Source organism: Microtus oregoni, unplaced genomic scaffold (assembly GCF_018167655.1).
Source record: "Microtus oregoni isolate MIOR12 unplaced genomic scaffold, Mior012 000040F_ref0000088, whole genome shotgun sequence".
NCBI classification, from domain to species: Eukaryota; Metazoa; Chordata; class Mammalia; order Rodentia; family Cricetidae; genus Microtus; species Microtus oregoni.
The window spans coordinates 13,509,332-13,528,919 of NW_024543207.1; the positions used below are offsets into that span (position 1 = coordinate 13,509,332).

The following is a 19,588-nucleotide window of genomic DNA, read 5'->3' on the forward strand; positions in this document are numbered from 1 at the left end:
TTGTTTTGTAACACTCTGTAATGTGCGATTCTGCCAGGTTTTATATTAGAAGCAGGGAAACGGGCATACAAAAGCATGTAAGAGGTTAACAATGCAGTGAGGAGAACAGTCATAGACTCATAATTATAACTGAGCATTTAATTGTTATGATGAATGTAGTAATAAGGGCGGCGGCGGGGCTGCGTCCCCAACACCCCAGCCGCCTGCTCGGCTAGCTTATGCCCCGAAATAATTACACGGACACTGTATTCTTTTAAACACCGCTTGGCCCATTTCTATCTAACCTCTTCTAGGCTAATTCTCACATATTAATTTAGCCCATTTCTAATCATCTGTGTTGCGCCCCTAGGTGCGCTTACCGGGAAGATTCTAGCCTATGTCCATCCTGGGTCGGAGCTTCATAGCGTGCGTCTGCCCAGGAGCCAGGAGCATGGCGTCTCTCTCAGGCGTCTGCTCCCTAGAGGAGAGCTGTCGAGACTCTGACCTCACTTCCTCTTCCTCCCAGCGTTCTGTTCTGTCTACTCCTCCCACCTATCCTCTAACCAATAAAATGGGCCAGGGCAGTGCCTTTATTAGCCAATGACCTTCCTCTATCAGATGAAGGTTTGCTATCATGGGAATAGAAGTGGCGGGATGGGGGAAGGAGAAACTTTCTAAGTTATTCTAGAGAGTCTTCCAATGAAGGTGCTGCATCATTTAAGGGTTGAGCTGGTAGATAAAAGGTATTTTTCACAAGAGCCCTGCAAAGGGCGAGAGTGAATGGGAAGGATATTATACATGGGTAAAGTGCTTCAGCATGGCTGACTCAATCAGTGGGTGGTGGGACCCTGTGTGCCATAGGGCTGCGTGTAGCGGTGGAGTAAGTGCTTGCCATTGTAAATGGCTCAGCTCCTATGGTTTACCCAAGACATGTGCTATGACCAATGAGATGTAACTCTTACAATTATTTCTTTTTGCCTTAAGCCTCCTGTAAAAAATGTATTTAAGGTAGGTAAACAGAGAAGCAAGGGGGGATTGAAACAAAGAATTGAGACAAAGGAAAACTGGAAAGAATTAAAACTTAGGTGAAAATTAGAGGACGAAAAAATAGGCAGAAGAATAAATAACATGACTCGAACGGCATGTGTGTGAATTAAGACTTCTTCCTTGAACTCTGGAGGTGGCCTTGAAGGGCTGGACTCTCAGGCTGCCATTACTAATTTGCGTTGTGATTTCTAAAGAATTAGAAATTTGTTTCTGTTTTCTTAAGTGGGTGTTTTAGTTGGGGTTCTTTAGGGAAACTGATACAGTAGGGGGTCATGCACATAGACATAGACACAGAAATACACACACACACACACACACACACACACACACACACACACGCATGAGATATCTTGTAAGTTGGATTAATGGAAATAGATACCAAGAGGTTGCATCTCCTGTTATTCACAAATTGCAGACCCAGGAGAGCTGGTTCTATACTTCTATACTGGAAAGCCAGGGGATAAGATGGTATAAATCCTAGCCGGAAGACTGTAGAAGATGAATAGGTGCATAGGCTCAGTTACAAAAGAAAAAAATAAAAGGGAGCTTCCTCTCATCTCACATCTTTTACTCTGTTAGGTCCCTCCAATGGACTGGGTAATTCTTATACACAGAGAAAGTATTCTCATAGTTCCAGTATGGCATCCTTTTTGTCCCCAAAGCAAGATTTATTTCATAGACAGCAAAGTGCTGTACTCAATAAAGGATGACATGCTGATTATAAGTTGGAATACAGAATGATGTTTATTTTCTGGATAATTTTTCACTTTTCATATTTTGACCACTTACTGACAGCACACCACAAATTAGTGCAATGTTGTTTCATGCCACATCAGAGATGGTGAAAGTTTGGATGTCTTTGCTGCAGATTGTGGGAAACCGCACAGAGAACTGAGGATGAATCCCAAAGCAATTACTGCCCCACAGATGTTTGGTCGACTCGATGTAGCCACAAACGATTGGACCGACGGGATATTCTCTACCCTTTGGAGGAAAACACTGAAGGCCAAAAAAGGTAGAGGAATTAATATTATTTTAGACATGCACTTCTAAACAAAATCATAGATGATTAGATAGAATTACTAAGCAGCAGTGTTGTTCATATAATATGTTAGCCAAAACTGAGTAAAAGATTTTACTATATTTATGAGCGATGAAGTGATAAAATTCTGACTAGTGTACTTAAACCACACCTTTGGCATTTTTATTGCGTTTATTTATTTGTTCACATTATTGTGTGGACACATGTCACAGTATGCGTGTTGTGTCAGAGGACAGCTTTTAGGAGTTGGCTCTGTCCCTCTATCATGTGGGTTCAGGGATCCAACTCAGGCTTTGAGCGTGGAGACAGGGTCATTTATCTGTTGAGATCTTTTGCTCCCTCTAGATGCTTCCTCTTTAAGAAATGTCTGTTTTTAAAGTAATACTTATGTAACCTGGTAATATTTTAGAATAAATAGGGAAAATCTGTTAAGGAAGTTTGATAGCCTGAGTAAAATGATTTCCACTATGACTGTGTTCACTAAACAATTTAAAAATGTAACATTTATTTATATACAACTTGTTTTTAAAAACTATTTCTCCTATGAAATTATGTAGAGAAATGAGCTTCTTTGGGCAGAAAATCCTATGTACCAAAAGTGAGCTAGCAAATCCTTCTGTTTGGGGGACACTAGTATCGGGTTGTTAAAGCAAACGTTTGAGGGCTGGCTGCTCGGCCTGAGTGGGCCCACTTGTGGACATTGAACAGAGCACAGCGTTCTCAGAATATAAGCTCAGCAGGAGGAGACAGGGCAGCTCCTCGCCTTGTGTCTTCTCACTTCTGAGGGAGAAAGGGACAATGGATACAATGGCAGAGCTGAGAACACAGGAAGAGCTCTTGACAGATCCTTCCTGCCTTTACAGACCCCTGCTGATACCAGTTTAGACAAAAGACAATGAAAATGCCCCTATTAGTAACAATTATTTTACTGGAAATTAAAAAAATTGCTTCTGATTTGTTCAATCGCCCTACATACGCATGGATCCAGTGATGAGAGCTTCCCTCCGACAATTGCTCAGCAGGCAGTCTTCTCTAGAGCAGAGTGAAGCTGCGGTTCCCACAGAGACCTGTGCTGAGGTCACAGTTCACCTGTGGCAGCCTGAGTGGGTTTCATTAGGCATCCCAAGTCATTTAGCTTGACTAGAATACTCACAGTAACACACAGCAAAGAAGATTTGCAATGAGACAGTGATAGTATTGGTGAGTAACACAGGCAGGCAGGCGTGAAGAGGAACGACAAATGAACCACATAACCTTCACTTACATTTGCCTTCTTGCTGAGCCTTTTTCTGCTTGTTGTTCCTTGGCCCCAGTTATCCCCTTTATCCCCTTAAGTGACTCCTTTCAGGCTGGTCCCCCTTGTCTCCTGAAATTACACTCTGAAGGGCTTTAGTGATTTCTGGCATATCAAATACAGACTGCCCTTTCTTTCCAGTCCAGTTCTACCTTCAGTGGGCTCACAAATGGTCACCCCTCTTTCTGAACCTTGAATGCTTGGTCTCAGAGATCCTTCATCCTGTGGGCTTCCTTCCTTCCACATTCACTGGGTTGAGATGTTTGGAAAAGGTGGGACGCTTGAGGGGCAACAATGGAGTCCCTAATAGAAATCTAAATGTTACTTTGCCTCTGTTCCCAGACCTCCTGTCTCTCTCTACATTTTTTTTTTAAATCTAGAAGAAACCCATACAATCCCAGTGGCTTTAAATGCCACTTCTAAGTGGAAAGATTCTACATTCTAATATCTAGACTGATCTCTCTCTCAAACAACTCAAGAACTCTCTTGGGATGTCTGCTGGATATTAGCATATGCAAGACTGAATTTGTTCTTAACTCTGCGTGTCTCTCCCCATTGTCTTTCTTATTAGACTGATGTATCACCCCTTCTCATCTTGCTAATTAGGTTTGGCTAATTTTTGCCCTAGACTGTCTTATTTACTTCTCTTCATCCCTTCGGGCTATTGTAATACAGCACAATAGACAAGCTGGTCCACAAACAGTAGACAGACATTTACTTTACCCTGTTTTGAATGCTGCCAACTTCTCGCTTGTATATTTGATGGACAGAGGGGTGAGGGATTTCTTTCTCATACCAGGGCACTAATCCCATTCCTGAAGTCATTCCTTCATTCCCTAATCCTATACATAAGATTTTAACATCTCATGGGGTCCAAGGCATTCAGTTCATTTTATCACCTGAAGCTTGTTCCTGCTCCGGGGTCTTTGCACTTTCTGTTCATAGATGGAAAAAAATCTTACCTCCAGATCTTTAAATCACTCCATTCTCTGTGTAAAATCCTTCACTGACCCCTAATTCAAAATAATACCTGCTCTCCGAATCTGCTTAATATTTCCTTATTGTTTCTCCGATTGTCTGTGTGTTTTTTCCACTTAGAATGTAAGCTCTCTGAAGGTGGTACATTTTCTCACTCACTGTCATATCTCAGCCCCTAGAGCTGTGCTAGTATAGAAGGTGCTTAGTATTTGTTCCAGGAACAATGGAGTTTTGATTTAACTATAGTTTGTACGTAACTACCACATAAGGAATTTGGAAGGTCCTTTGTGCTTATACAACCTAGTCATCATTGAGATCAAAGTTTTATTTAAAATGAATGGTCATTATATACAGCTCTACTACTCTCTGAAGCTCCACAGCTACTTACACAGGCACCTGTGTGTCGTGTGCTCTTTGTCTCCTCTTGGGTGGCATTTCAGGGGAACATATCTGGATAGTTCTCGATGGTCCAGTTGACGCCATATGGATTGAAAATCTGAATTCTGTTTTGGATGATAATAAAACCCTGACTCTGGCCAATGGTGACCGGATTCCCATGGCTCCAAACTGCAAGATTGTTTTTGAACCTCATAACATTGACAATGCTTCTCCTGCCACTGTCTCAAGAAACGGAATGGTTTTCATGAGTTCCTCTGTCCTTGATTGGAGTCCTATTCTTGAGGTATGATTGAATTCCTTCTTTCGTATAATTAAAAAGGGAAAAGAGTCTTCAGCATTCTTTGTGAGCGTGCTGATTCTTCTGCAGCTGGTGGTGTAATTGCCTTTTTATAGCACTGTTTATGAAAGGCCCTTGAACGCACAGGGATGTGCAGACCCTGATTGCCCCTCGCAGGCTTCTCCAGTCCTCTTCGAATCACTTAGAACTGTCATTTCCAGGTAATTGTCAGGCTCACGTGAATCAATAATCCTGCCAAAGTGTGGCTGAGGCCTGAAAAGTGAAATTTAATTCATCACTTTGTGAATCCATGGCAGGTTTGAAAGGCACTTGTTCACGTAAAATTTGGGAACGGCCATCTTAGAATTTTAACTTAAAGACAATTTTAAAATTTCACATAAAGTTTTTTTTTATGAGATTCAGTAGCTGTAATATTAATTTTACCTTTGTGGTTAGAAATAATATTTCATATGATATCACTTCAATTTATGACCCAGTATAGTGGTTAATTACTTTTAATAGATTCTAGAATCTTTTAATTATAGCTTGATTATAGTTACGTATTTTATATACTTATGCATTTTATTAAACCCTTATTATAAGATAAAAGTAAGTGCTACTGGATAATCCATGTGATGTTTATGACATAATTGTTTAGATTTTTAATTTTCATTTTCCTTTATATTTGAAGATGATTATATTTTAAGACTTCCTAACTTAAATTAGGTAGCTATTATTTTATCTTTCAATTATATTTTTGTGCTTTTATCTATATAAACATATTCTAACTTTTATTAATGTCTTTTCAAAAGTTATGTGATCCTGGGCTACAAAAAGTTTTAGACTTTATAACATATACATAGAGCTAGAAAAGCATGTTTGGTAGCAAATGATACTGACATTCTTGAATATGACTCTAAAAATCACTGTTAAAGGTTTCATACTGCATAGTTTTTATATCCATTAAAAATGAAGCAAGGTGCTCTTAGATATGCGAAAGTACTCATCAGTGGTAATTTAAAAGGACAGGTAATTGTGTCAGATCTGAATCCTGCCAAGCTACCGTCTCCAGGGAGGGTTCCAAAGGGTCCTCATGTTTAAGTCTCACAGTAGATCGTGTATCTGTGCTTGGTGATTACAGCCACAATAGAATGCAAGTAAATTGTAATTACATGATCCCCCAAATATTTAAATTCCATAAATTATTTGAAAAATACACCTATTGTATTAACAAATGTTTAGCTTGCTCCTTCTAAAATACACTTCTATTGTACCCTACCTGGAGTTTTACAGAATTCCTCACTTAATCACATCTTCATATGCTTTATAACAATGCAGTGTCCTCAGACATCAGGGGCTGGCTGTGAAGCTTTGTCTCCTAGTGATGCCAGAAGATACACCAGAGAGTCTCACCAACTAGGACAATCATAAATAGTTCCGAGTTGATGTGCGGAGACCACTAGGTCTCACCCTACACAAAGTGCTGTAGTTTACTAAGGGATTCGGAGAGCTGGAGAGATCTTCCCGGGGAAGAGTGCTGCCTTTAAGACCAGCTTTCAGCAGCTCAGAGAAACCGGGCAGGAGGTGACAGAGCTGCTCTCACACACAAGGAGACTTTGTCTGAGCGCCAAAGCTTAATTCCTCATTTTATTTTTCGCTCTGCTGGATGTTCTTTTTCTCTTTTACAGTCCTACATTTCTCTCTCATCTCTTTTATATCACCCAAGACAAAGACTTCTGTATAAGAAAAGATTACCTCATAACCTCAAGTGATATATTTTCTAAAAACTAACTAAACTCTTCACATAAGAAGGATTTACGTTAAGATCACAAGTTACATGTTTTCCTTAGAAGCCCACAAGTAGTTAGACATTATTCCTTGTATTAATTTTCCCACCTTAACATCTTCACCCCAAAGCAATGGTTCTTTTATTATTGATTAACAAAGTTCTAAGCAAGCCACGTATATTTCAGGCAGTTCCTTTGTTCTGGCAGGTGGCTGTGCAGCTTCAGCATGGCAGATTCCTATTCTTCACTCCGGAGAGACTTTAAATGAGGGCTTAGCTCACCACCTATTTTCCTTTGCACAGAACAGGGTCATTTCATTTCCTTTCACAACTTTGTTTTTTCCAAGTGATTAATTACTAGGGCCCGTGATTAATTCCGTAAGTTACATGACCGAGGAACTCAGGGCTAACCTTGGGTGTGGGGGCATAACTGCTTTCTTTGGTCATCAGCCTCCTTTCCCACAGGCAGACATCGTGGGTCTGTAATGCATGAAACTTCCTTGTTTTTATTTTCCATCTTCTGCAAGTCTCATATCTAACAAAGGGGAAGTTAACTTTTAGCCTGTATTTACCTTCTTTTTATCTCTTATTGGAGCATTTGGCAGAATAACCAAAATCCTGTCCCTAATCATCTTTACTAACTATCCTAACCACCCCTATCTTTTTAGGCTAACTTAGAATGTCCGATTAAATTGTAGGCCTAACTAATCATCACTGCTCTTATAAAAATTATCTTCATTATTATCTTCAAGTAAATTGGCCAGTGAGTATTGGGATATTCCCAAGAAATAATCACACCATACTAGATACAGTGGGATCCCTTCATGTAGTAATCATACCATGCCACATACAGCAGGATCACGGCAGCACCAAGCAGAAGGAAGCACAGCAGAAGCAAGGGGCATCCCCGGAAACAATCCTCCCAGGGCTTTGCCTCCCCAGGATGCACCCAGAGTAGGTTTGTTATCCTGAGTTGTATCCCATAAGTTCCATTGCTGTCTGCAGCTCCTCTGACATGGCCACCAGCAGAGGAACACACAACCGGCTCTTCAATGCCAAATGGTTATCCCGGGATACATGCATACAAGGAACATTATGCAGATTGAGCAGGTTGTGTTTATGTACTTAGACATGTATATATGTATATACATATATGCATGTAGCAACCATTAGTGAAGAAAAGAGATCAGGAATTTGAAAGAGAGCAAGTAGAAGCATATGGGAGGGTTTGGGGGGAAGAAAGGGAAGAGGGAAATGAGGCAGTTAATATCTCAAAAATAATAGCAATAATTAAAAAATTATTAGCAGTATTCTCTTGGACATGATCAGGAAGAAGCAGGGTTTACCGAGAACCAGACTGAAGATGTTAGAGTAGTGTGCTGCGGCCTAAGAAGCTAAGCAGGAGTCAGGCCTGAGGAACCCTTCCCATGAAACAGTTCTGTGCCATGATTTTGTTATTGTGGATTCATGGTACATTCATGATTCAATGACTAATTCAGAGTTAAGATTTTACTGCTTTCTTGAGTCCCTAATTCTTACCCGGGATGTTGAGTTGATGGGTACACTCACCTTTCTTTCTCTCTCCCTTTTTTTTTTTTTTTAAGATTTATTTATTTATTTATTTATTTATTTATTTATTTATTTATTTTTTTGTTGTTTGAAAATATATTTAATAAAATATAATGTATAGTCTAAACAACATAAAAGTGGTGGTATTGTCCTCACCTATCTAGAATGGAACACAAAAATATATTATTCAAAACAAACAAACAAAAACCCAGTCTATACATCACACCTAATTATAAATTTCCTCTTATATTCTTTTTTTTTTAATTTATTTATTTATTAAGGATTTCTGCCTCGTCCCCACAACCGCTTCCCATTTCCCTCCCCCTCCCCCGATCAAGTCCCCCCCCCTCATCTGCTCGAAGAGCAATCAGGGTTCCCTGACCTGTGGGAAGCCCAAGGACTGCCCACCTCTATCCAGGTCTCCTAAGGTGAGCATTCAAACTGCCTAGGCTCCCACAAAGCCAGTACGTGCAGTAGGATCAAAAACCCACTGCAATTGTTCTTGAATTCTCAGTATTCCTCATTGTCCGCTATGTTCAGCTAGTCCGGATTTATCCCATGCTTTTTCAGACCTAGGCCAGCTGGCCTTGGTGAGATCCCAATAGAACATCCCCATTGTCTTAGTGTGTGGGTGCACCCCTCGTGGTCCTGAGTTCCTTGCTCGTGCTCCGTCTCCTTCTGCTCCTGATTTGGACCTTGAGATTTCTGTCCGGTGCTCCCGTGTGGGTCTCTGTCTCTGTCTCCTTTCATCGCCTGATGAAGGTTAATATTCCTGAGGATGCCTATGTGTTTGTCTTTGGATTCACCTTATTTAGCTTCTCTAGGAACATGAATTATAGGCTCAATGTCCTTTATTTATGGCTAGAAACCAAATATGAGTGAGTACATCCCATGTTCCTCTTTTTGGGTCTGGCTTACCTCACTCAGGATAGTGTTTTCTATTTCCATCCATTTGTATGCAAAATTCAAGAAGTCCTTGTTTTTTACTGCTGAGTAATACTCTAATATGTATATATTCCATACTTTCTTCATCCATTCTTCCGTTGAAGGGCATCTAGGTTGTTTCCAGGTTCTGGCTATTACAAACAATGCTGCCATGAACATAGTTGAGCATATACTTTTGTTGTATGATAGGGCCTCTCTTGGGTATATTCCCAAGAGTGGTATTGCTGGATCCAGGGGTAGGTTGATCCCGAATTTCCTGAGAAACCGAAACACTGCTTTCCAGAGTGGTTGCACAAGTTTGCATTCCCACCAGCAATGGGTGAGTGTACCCCTTTCTCCACAACCTCTCCAGCAAAGGCTATCATTGGTGTTTTTTATTTTAGCCATTCTGACAGGTGTAAGGTGGTATCTTAAAGTTGTCTTGATTTGCATTTCCCTGATCGCTAAGGAAGTTGAGCATGACCTTAAGTGTCTTTTGGCCATTTGAAGTTCTTCTGTTGAGAATTCTCTGTTCAGATCAGTGCCCCATTTTATAATTGGGTTGATTAGCCTTTTACGGTCTAGTTTCTTGAGTTCTTTATATATTTTGGAGATCAAACCTTTGTCAGTTGCAGGGTTGGTGAAGATCTTCTCCCAGTCCGTGGGTTGTCTTTTTGTCTTAGTGACAGTGTCCTTTGCTTTACAGAAGCTTCTCAGCCTCAGGAAGTCCCATTTATTCAATGATGCCCTTAGTGTCTGTGCTGCTGGGGTTATACATAGGAAGTGGTCTCCTGTGCCCATGTGCTGTAGAGTACTTCCCACTTTCTCTTCTATCAGGTTCAGTGTGTTCGGACTGATATTGAGGTCTTTAATCCATTTGGATTTGAGTTTTGTGCATGGTGATAGATATGGATCAATTTTCATTCTTCTACAGATTGATATCCAGTTTTGCCAGCACCATTTGTTGAAGATGCTCTCTTTTTTTCCATTGTATACTTTTAGCTCCTTTATCGAAGATCAGGTGTTCATAGGTTTGTGGGTTAATGTCAGGGTCTTCTATTCGATTCCATTGGTCGACTTCTCTGTTTTTATGCCAATACCAAGCTGTTTTCAATACTGTAGCTCTGTAATAGAGTTTGAAGTCAGGGATGGTAATGCCTCCAGACAAACCTTTATTGTATAAGATTGTTTTGGCTATCCTGGGTTTTTTGTTTTTCCATATAAAGTTGATTATTGTCTTCTCCAGATCTGTGAAGAATTTTGATGGGATTTTGATGGGGATTGCATTGAATCTATAGATTGCTTTTGGTAGAATTGCCATTTTTACTATGTTGGTCCTCCCAATCCAAGAGCAAGGGAGGTCTTTCCATTTTCTGGTGCCTTCTTCAATTTCTTTCTTCAAAGACTTATAGTTCTTGTCAAGTAGATCTTTCACTTCCTTGGTCAGGGTTACCCCAAGGTATTTTATGCTATTTGTGGCTATTGTGAAAGGTGATGCTTCTCTGATTTCCCTCTCTGCTTCCTTATCCTTGGTGTATAGGAAGGCAACTGATTTTTTGGAGTTGATCTTGTATCCTGCCACGTTACTAAAGCTGTTTATCAGCTGTAGGAGTTCTTTGGTAGAATTTTTGGGGTCGCTTATGTACACTATCATATCATCTGCAAATAACGAAAGCTTAACTTCTTCCTTTCCAATACGAATCCCCTTGATCTCCTTATGTTGTCTTATTGCTATTGCTAGAATTTCAAGCACTATATTGAAGAGGTATGGCGAGAGTGGACATCCTTGTCGTGTTCCTGATTTTAGTGGGATGGCTTTGAGTTTTTCTCCGTTTAATTTAATGTTAGCTGTTGGCTTGCTGTAAATAGCTTTTATTATATTTAGGTAGGACCCTTGTATCCCTATTCTCTCCAAGACCTTTATCATAAAGGGGTGTTGAATTTTGTCGAATGCTTTTTCCGCATCTAGTGAAATGATCATATGGTTTTTTTCTTTCAGTTTATTTATATGGTGGATTACATTGATAGATTTGCGTATGTTGAACCAGCCCTGCATCTCTGGGATGAAGCCTACTTGATCATAATGGATAATTTTTCTTATGTGTTCTTGGATTCGGTTTGCCAGTATTTTATTGAAGATTTTTGCGTCGATGTTCATGAGTGAGATCGGTCTGTAATTCTCTTTCTTGGTTGGGTCTTTTTGTGGTTTTGGTATCAGGGTAACTGTAGCTTCATAAAAGGAATTTGGCAATGACTCTTCTGATTCTATATTGTGAAATACCTTAAGGAGTATAGGTATTAATTCTTCTTGGAAGTTCTGGTAGAATTCTGCATTGAAACCATCTGGTCCTGGGCTTTTTTTCGAAGGGAGATTTTTGATAACCATTTCTAATTCTTCGCGAGAAACCGGTCTATTTAGATCATTCACCTGGTCTTGGTTTAGCTTTGGTATATGATACTTATTTAAAAAAATGTCCATTTCTTTTGTATTTTCCAGTTTTGTGGCATACAGGCTTTTGTAGTAAGATCTAATGATTCTCTGAATTTCCTCTGTGTCTGTGGTTATGTCCCCCTTTTCATTTCTGATCTTATTTATTTGCGTGTTCTCTCTCTGTCGTTTAATTAGTTTGGATAGGGGTTTGTCGATCTTGTTGATTTTCTCCAAGAACCAGCTTTTTGTTTCATTGATTCTTTGGACTGTTTTCTGTGTTTCTATTTTGTTGATTTCAGCCCTCAGTTTTATTATTTCCAGTCTTCTACTTCTCCTGGGCGCGTCTGCTTCTTTTTTTTCTAGAGCTTTCAGGTGTGTTTTTAAGTCCCCAATGTATGCATTCTCCGTTTTCTTTAAGTGGGCACTTAGTGCTATGAACTTTCCTCTTAGCACTGCTTTCATTGTGTCCCATAGGTTTGAGTATGTTGTCCCTTTATTTTCATTAAATTCAAGGAAGACTTTAATTTCTTTCTTGATTTCTTCCTTGACCCAGGTGTGGTTCAGTAGTTGACTGTTCAGTTTCCATGAGTTTGTCGGTTTTTTGGGGCAGCGTGGTTGTTGCCTTCTAGCTTTAATCCATGATGATCTGATAAGACACAGGTGGACACTGATATTTTTTTGTATCTGTGGAGGTTTCCTTTGTTTCCGAGTATGTGGTCAATTTTTGAGAAGGTTCCATGAGCTGCAGAGAAGAAGGTATATTCTTTCCTATTTGGGTGGAATGTTCTATAGATGTCTGTTAAGTCCATTTGCTTCATTACCTCCAATAATTCTCTTAATTCTCTATTAGGTTTCTGTCTGATTGACCTGTCCCTTGGAGAGAGAGGTGTGTTGAAGTCTCCTACTACTAGTGTGTGTGGTTTGATGTCTGCCTTGAGTTCTAGTAATATTTCTTTTACATAAGTAGGTGCTTTTATATTGGGGGCGTATATATTCAGGATTGAGACGTCCTCCTGATGAATTGTTCCTGTTATGAGTATAAAGTGACCGTCTCGGTCTCTTCTGATTGATTTTAGTTTGAAGTCAGTTTTTTTAGAAATTAGTATGGCCACACCTGCTTTTTTCTTAGGACCATTTGCTTGAAACACCTTTTCCCAACCCTTTACTCTGAGTAGGTGCCTGTCTTTGTGGTTGAGATGTGTTTCTTGCAAACAGCAGAATGTTGGATCCTGTTTTCGTATCCAATCTTTTAGCCTGTGCCTTTTTATAGGTGAATTGAGCCCATTAATATTAAGTGATATTAATGACCAGTGGTTGTTTAGTCCGGTTATTCTTATTGCTTTTGGTAGTAGAGATTGTGTGTCTCCTTTCTTTGAGATGTGCTCGTGAAGGGTCATTAGATGCCTGGGTTATTGTAGGCAGTGTTGGCAGTGTTGGATTCCTTGGGTTGCGATTTTCCTTCTATTACTTTCTGTAGGGCTGGATTTCTGGCTACGTATTGTTTAAATTTGTTCTTATCCTGGAATGTCTTGTTTTCTCCATTGATAGTGAACGATAGCTTGGCTGGGTATAGTAGTTTGGGTTTGCATCCATGGTCTCTTAGCTTCTGCAGAACCTCTATCCAGGACCTTCTGGCTTTCATAGTTTCCATCGAGAAGTCAGGTGTAAGTCTGATCGGTTTACCTTTATAAGTTACTTGCCCTTTTTCTTTTGCAGCTCTTAATATTCTTTCTTTAACCTGTATATTTTGTGTTTTGATTATTATATGGCGAGGAGATGTTTTTCTTTGATCCAGTCTGTTTGGTGTTCTGTATGCTTCTTGAATATTTAAATGAATATCTTTCTTTAAGTTGGGAAAGTTTTCTTCCATAATTTTGTTGAAAATATTTTCTGAGCCTTTGAGCTGTGACTCTTCTCCTTCTTCTATTCCTATTATTCTTAGGTTTGGTTTTTTTATTGTGTCCCATAGTTCCTGAATGTTTTGTGTTGAGAATTTGTTGGCTTTGCTGTTTTCTTTGATCTGTTCGTTTATTTTCTCTATGGTGTCCTCAGCATCTGAGAGTCTTTCTTCTAGCTCTTGTATTCTATTGATTATGCTTGTTTCTGTAGACTCTGCTCGTTGGCCTAGATTTTCCATATCCAGCTGGTCCTCAGTTTGTATTTTCTTCTTTGCCTTCATTTCAGTTTTCAATTCTTGAACTGTTTCCATTACCTGTTTGATGGTTTTTTCTTGGTTTCCCAGGGTATCATGTACGTATTTACTCATTTCTTCAAACTTTTTGTTATACTTCTCATCCATTTCTATAAGGGCATTTTTTACATGTTGTTTAAGGGACTCTATTATCTTCATAAAGTCGATTTTTTCCACTTCTTCTGTGTTAGGTTGTTCAAATACTTCTGTTGTAAGATCATTGGGTTCTGATGTTTTCATGTTGTTTTTCGGATTATTGGGTGAGTTCTTGCCTTGGCGCCTGCCCATCTCCTCCTATTGATCCTATCCAATGGATCCTTTAGAAACTGGATCAGGTTTCCCTGCTGGCCAAGGGCTCCGCTTACAAAATGCCCTCACTCTCTTTCGTGGTTCCTGCTGCAGGCCAAGAACCCTCTCACCCCTCCGAAGGATCTTCAGGACAGGACCAGGCTCCCCTTGTGCCAGTGACCTGGCCAACCAAAGGCCTACCTCTTTGATGCAATTGTAGTAGGGCGATCTGCTCTCCTTATTGCACGCCTGTCCCAGCTGCTTGGGTCTGGCCGCAGCTCTGCCTCGCCTGGCGCTGCCGCCGCTGCGCCTCTGTGCGTCTGGCGCCTCTGTGCATCAAGATTTATTTATTTATTGTGTACACAGTGTTCAGCCTCCACGTATGCCTGCAGGCCAGAAGAGGGCGCCAGATCTCATTACAGATGGTTGTGAGCCACCATGTGGTTGCTGGGAATTGAACTCAGGACCTCCGGAAGAGCAGTCAGTGCTCTTAACCTCTGAGCCTTCTCTCCAGCCCATACACTCATCTCTTGACCCTGTGAGAATTACCCGAAGAAAATCTGGCCCTGTCGGCCAGCAATGGAGTGCTCTGGCTGCCTTCCCAGCACTGACCAGCAAATTTTTAAGTAGTGCTTTTCTCTGAATGACACACCTCCCTTATTTAGTCCAAAATGACAAAATTGTCCAGTTTTCTGAATACCTTTGGTATTTTCTACATTACTTACTAAGTTAGAAGAATTTAATGGAAATAGCCAACTGTGGATAAATTTTTGTTTCTTGGTTTTTAAAGACTTGAGTATGGAGTTTCCTTTGCTCCTCTTTTGTTGCCTTTGGCCATCTTAGCAATCCACTGTAAATGCCTTCCCATTTTATCTAGTGTTAGTTGAGGGCTGTTTCTGCACACATGGCATTGGGGCTGAGAATGTTGCAGATAGACTCATTGGGTGTTAATTCTTGCCACAGACTGCATGTCGGTTGTGGGACGCTGGTGGATTACTGAAGCTGTAAGTGTCGGGGGATGCTAATAGTTCCCATCTCAGAGAGTTGCTTTGAATATTTAGACGAATCCTTATATGAAAGAGTTTGTAGACAGGCTTGGTATACAGCTCAAGCACAATAACCCTGTGCATAATTATTAATTGTTAATTAATGTTTATAAATTTGATAATGCTGTAAAAGTGTTTAGCCCTCAATGGTCCTTTTCCTGGTTTCACCAATGCATAGATGTGTTGAACCCACAGGGTTTCCTCAAGAGACGGTCTCCTCAAGAGGCAGAAATCCTGCGGCAGCTGTATGCGGAGACTTTCCCAGACCTGTATCGTTTCAGCGTTCAGAACCTAGAGTACAAGATGGAGGTGCTGGAAGCCTTTGTCATCACACAGAGTACCCGGATGCTGCAAGGGCTGATCCCTCCAAAGGTGAGGGGCTGCACCTTCCTCCCGAGCACACTGTAGAGAGCGCAGGATTTGAAACTGGACTTGATCAGGGTGGATGTGATTGGGGGTTGGGAGAGGTTTCAGACACACTAATTTTATTTTTCCATAACTATCTTTGAATTTTGTTGCTGGTTAGTATAACTATATAACAAGTGTCATTTTTTAAAAAATATTCCTATTATTTATTTATTTATTTATTTATTTATTCTGTGTCCTTGAAGAAGTCAGAGGATAAATTGTAGGTTGTTGGCTGTCTCATTCTACCATGTGGGTCTGGGGATCCAATTCGTGCTGTCAGGCCTAGAGTCAAGCGCCTTTATCCAAAGTACCATCTTGCCTTCTTGCTTTTATTTCTTTTATAAACCAGTTAGTACCTGTGTAACTCCATTTCTCATTTTCTCCTCGGTTGCATCCATTCTTTTATTCTTTTGGGCATAGCTAATGTCTCCTTTCTCGGTTTATCATTTTTATTTAGCAAAAATTTAGACGAAAGCTGAGAACCAAGTAATTAAAAGGGAATGCTTGTGCCTCCTCAGGAGCAGGCTGGAGAGGTAGGCCCAGAGCACCTGGGGAGGCTGTTTGTCTTTGCCATGATGTGGAGTGTGGGTGCAGTCCTGGAGCTGGAAGGTCGCAGCAGGCTGGAACTCTGGCTGCGCTCGCGGGAGGTGCCCACTCTGCCCCTGCCGCAGTCGGATGCCGGGGACACCATGTTTGACTACTACGTTGCACCGGATGGTGAGCGTGCCCTGTATTCAGGGTGGAAGGAAAGGGTGCTTGGTCCAACTTACTTCTGTGTTATTATAGTGAGAACTGAAATGCTTGCTGGTAACACTGAATTAGGAATTTTAATGAACAGAGAAATCTAGTAATTGTTATTTCCCCAAGCTTTTCTTCGGGTTCCAGGTACAAGTTCCACTCGCTTAGCAGGTGGGACCTTTAGTGCCCTGAACAAATTGAATCACTTTCCTACTCAGATATACAGCAGCCATTCAATGGAACCAAATGTAAAAAAAAAATTGTATTCAAATATAGACATCTGTATCTACAGATGTCTATTCACTCATTTATATATCTCTATATGCATCAATATATACTTTAAAATAACATATATATGCATAAACATGCATAATGCATAGACACATATAGCGATAATACACAGAAGCAACTTTGTATTTTTATGGTGTTCATACACGTGCCACCTAGTATCTTTCCCCATATGAAAAGCTTGTGAGATTTGACATTTGACAGTGATTGATGGCTTCTGGTACATTGCTTCTGTCACTCTCCTCGGTATTTTTGTGTATGCTGTGTTGTTGAAGAGCTACATACTGAGAAAACAGTTCGAAGATATTTCTGAAGGTGCCCAAATAGAGGACTCTATTTGGAGTGGTTCCTGGGGAAGTTTTGATCAAGCTAACATGTTCTGAGAGTTAACTCTACTGGATATTTGGGTACATGGTCTTACATAGCTCAAACAGGACTTCAACTTGGTATGTTCTTGAAGATAGCCATGAACTTCTGATTTTTCTGCTTCTACGTCCCGGACACTGATATTACAAGCATGTGCCCCTGTACCTGGTGTCTCATTTAGCTGTAATTTTCAACTTGGTATATCCCAGAATTATCTGAGAGGAAAGGCACAACTTAAGAATTATCCAGATCACATTCCTCTGCATACAAGTCTGTGGGGGATTGTCTTGATCATTAAATGGATGCAGAATGGCCCAGACCACTGTGGGAGTCACCATCTCTAGACAGGTGGTTCTGAGCTGTATATCAAAAACTAGCTAAACATTAGCCAGAAATCAAGTCAGTGGATGAGCCAGCGAGCGGCATTCCTCCATGGTTTCTGTTTCACGCTCCTGCACTTGACTTCCCTCAGTGGTGGACTGTGACCTGGAATATAAAATGAAATAACACCTGTTGAATTAACATGGGCCGAGAAATGCCAGGCTAGCTACAAGATAAGCCAATTATATTTTTCTTGATTATAAGGGGCAAACTCACAAAAAAGGAAAGAAAAGCCCAAGCTTCTCGGGAATCACAGAGATAGAGTGAACCCTGGGCTGCTAGGTGTTTTTCTCCTAGTACCCACAAAGATCATCCCTTAACTTGGTTCCACCTCTTAAAGTTCATTGGCTGACAGAGATTCCCTTCCTCTCTAAATTGCAAAGGTCAGAATTTTATTTTTGCAACAGAAAGAAAAGTAGAAGACCCTGTTTTATGCCGTGCAGGTCTTTAACCCAGGAAATTGTGCATGGTAGACAATCACTGTACCAGCTGGGCTATAGCCACATCCCCTTAATAATCTTTGTTTTATGGCGAGTATTTGAAGATATCTTCGTGATGTTTTGAAGGTGTCTGATCATGACAGGGGTGTACACTATTAACTGGAAGGTGTGAATGCCTCCTATTCTTCTCAGGTTCCTGGAGGCATTGGAGCCTGTGTACCCCGGAATATGTGTATCCACCTGATATCACCCCAGAATATGGTTCTATCCTGGTGCCGAATGTTGACAATGTGAGGACTGACTTCCTAATCAACACCATTGCCAAACAAGGCAAGGTATGACTTTCTAACTGCTATGGAAAATAGTGCATGTTGCAGGGGCACATGAAAATATAAAAGTACCCAGCATTTATCTTCCACTAGTTTCTATTTAGAATAAGGGAAGACACTATCTAAATGAGTGATCTCCTTTTGTTGTTTCTCAATGACAACCTAATGGGTCAAATAGGCCTGGCTCCTAGTTTACCATTCTAGTTGAAGGAAGTGAACTTTGCCTTGTTTTTGCTAAGACCATCCCTCCCTTTTTGGTTACTGACTTAGTTTGCTATGGCTGTCATAACAAAATGCCAGAGCTTGGACGGGTAAACCACAGCCGTTTCTTTCCTCAGTGCTGAAGGCTGAGAGCCCCGATGAAGTACTGTTGAGGTTGATTTTTCCCCAGGTCTTTCTCCTAAGCTGAGGGACAGCAGCTCCTCCCTGTGTCTTCCCAAGGCGCTTTCCTGAGTGTTTGCTTCTCCTGTGTTTCTTTGTGTATATAGATCCTGTGCTGTCTAAGACATCATGAGGCAGCATCTACCACCTTAATAACCTCGTCTGGGCAGCCAACACTGTAGAGTTCCTTTTTCTAGATACAGTCACATTGGAAGATACTGGGTATCCGGGCTTCAGTTTAGGAGTTGGCGGGTGGGAGGGGCACAGTTCAACCCATGTTGTTTGTTTTATTTCATTCCATCTGAATTCATTTTAGGCTGTGCTGTTGATTGGTGAACAAGGGACAGCTAAAACAGTCATAATCAAAGGATTTATGTCAAAATATGACCCTGAAAGTCACATGGTCAAGAATCTGAATTTCTCTTCGGCGACCACTCCACTGATGTTTCAGGTATTGCCTTTGATCTCGCTCACAGGTGTAGGTTTGTACCACTCCTGGAGGCTCAAGGTGTTTCCAGTGTTTGTGGAACTTTGCCAGACCTTCCGTAACCATGACATCACACTAATACTGTCTTCTATTGTGACTGTCATTCAAATGTAGTAAATTCTCTTTTTAGTTAGGTTATACTATATCATCTTAAATTATGGGGAAATAAGAAATTCTCCAAAAACTAACGAAAAAGGTGGGCAAATAAGGTGCCACAGATCTCAGTGGTGTTTAAACTATTTGTGTAGAAATGTAGGAAAGTGTAGGAAAACCATATTAAACCTGAGACACAGAGAATCACTTCATGACTAGACACTAATAGCTAAGGGGAATAGAATTACTGGCAGGATTTCATGAAATTAGATATCTGTACAGAAAATTATCAAGTGGAAAGAGCCTACAGAATGCAAGAAAGTCTCTGCCACCTACTCATCTGATGGGGAAATACTTCAGAATGCAAAAAATCCCATTGTTTATATCCCAAATAACCCAATCATAAAATGGGAAAATGTCATGAAC

At 40.6% G+C, this 19,588-nt stretch overlaps 1 protein-coding gene across 1 annotated transcript in view; it reads left to right on the forward strand.

Moving 5' to 3' along the window:
* The window catches only part of Dnah5 (dynein axonemal heavy chain 5), a 221,755-nt gene that overhangs the window by 85,142 nt on the left and 117,025 nt on the right, over window positions 1–19,588 (forward strand). Inside the window, exons 42-47 of the mRNA XM_041632097.1 lie at window positions 1,895–2,041; window positions 4,781–5,022; window positions 15,447–15,623; window positions 16,178–16,376; window positions 18,065–18,207; window positions 18,899–19,033. Coding sequence (XP_041488031.1) covers window positions 1,895–2,041; window positions 4,781–5,022; window positions 15,447–15,623; window positions 16,178–16,376; window positions 18,065–18,207; window positions 18,899–19,033 — 1,043 coding nt within the window. The remainder of the gene's footprint in view (window positions 1–1,894; window positions 2,042–4,780; window positions 5,023–15,446; window positions 15,624–16,177; window positions 16,377–18,064; window positions 18,208–18,898; window positions 19,034–19,588) is intronic.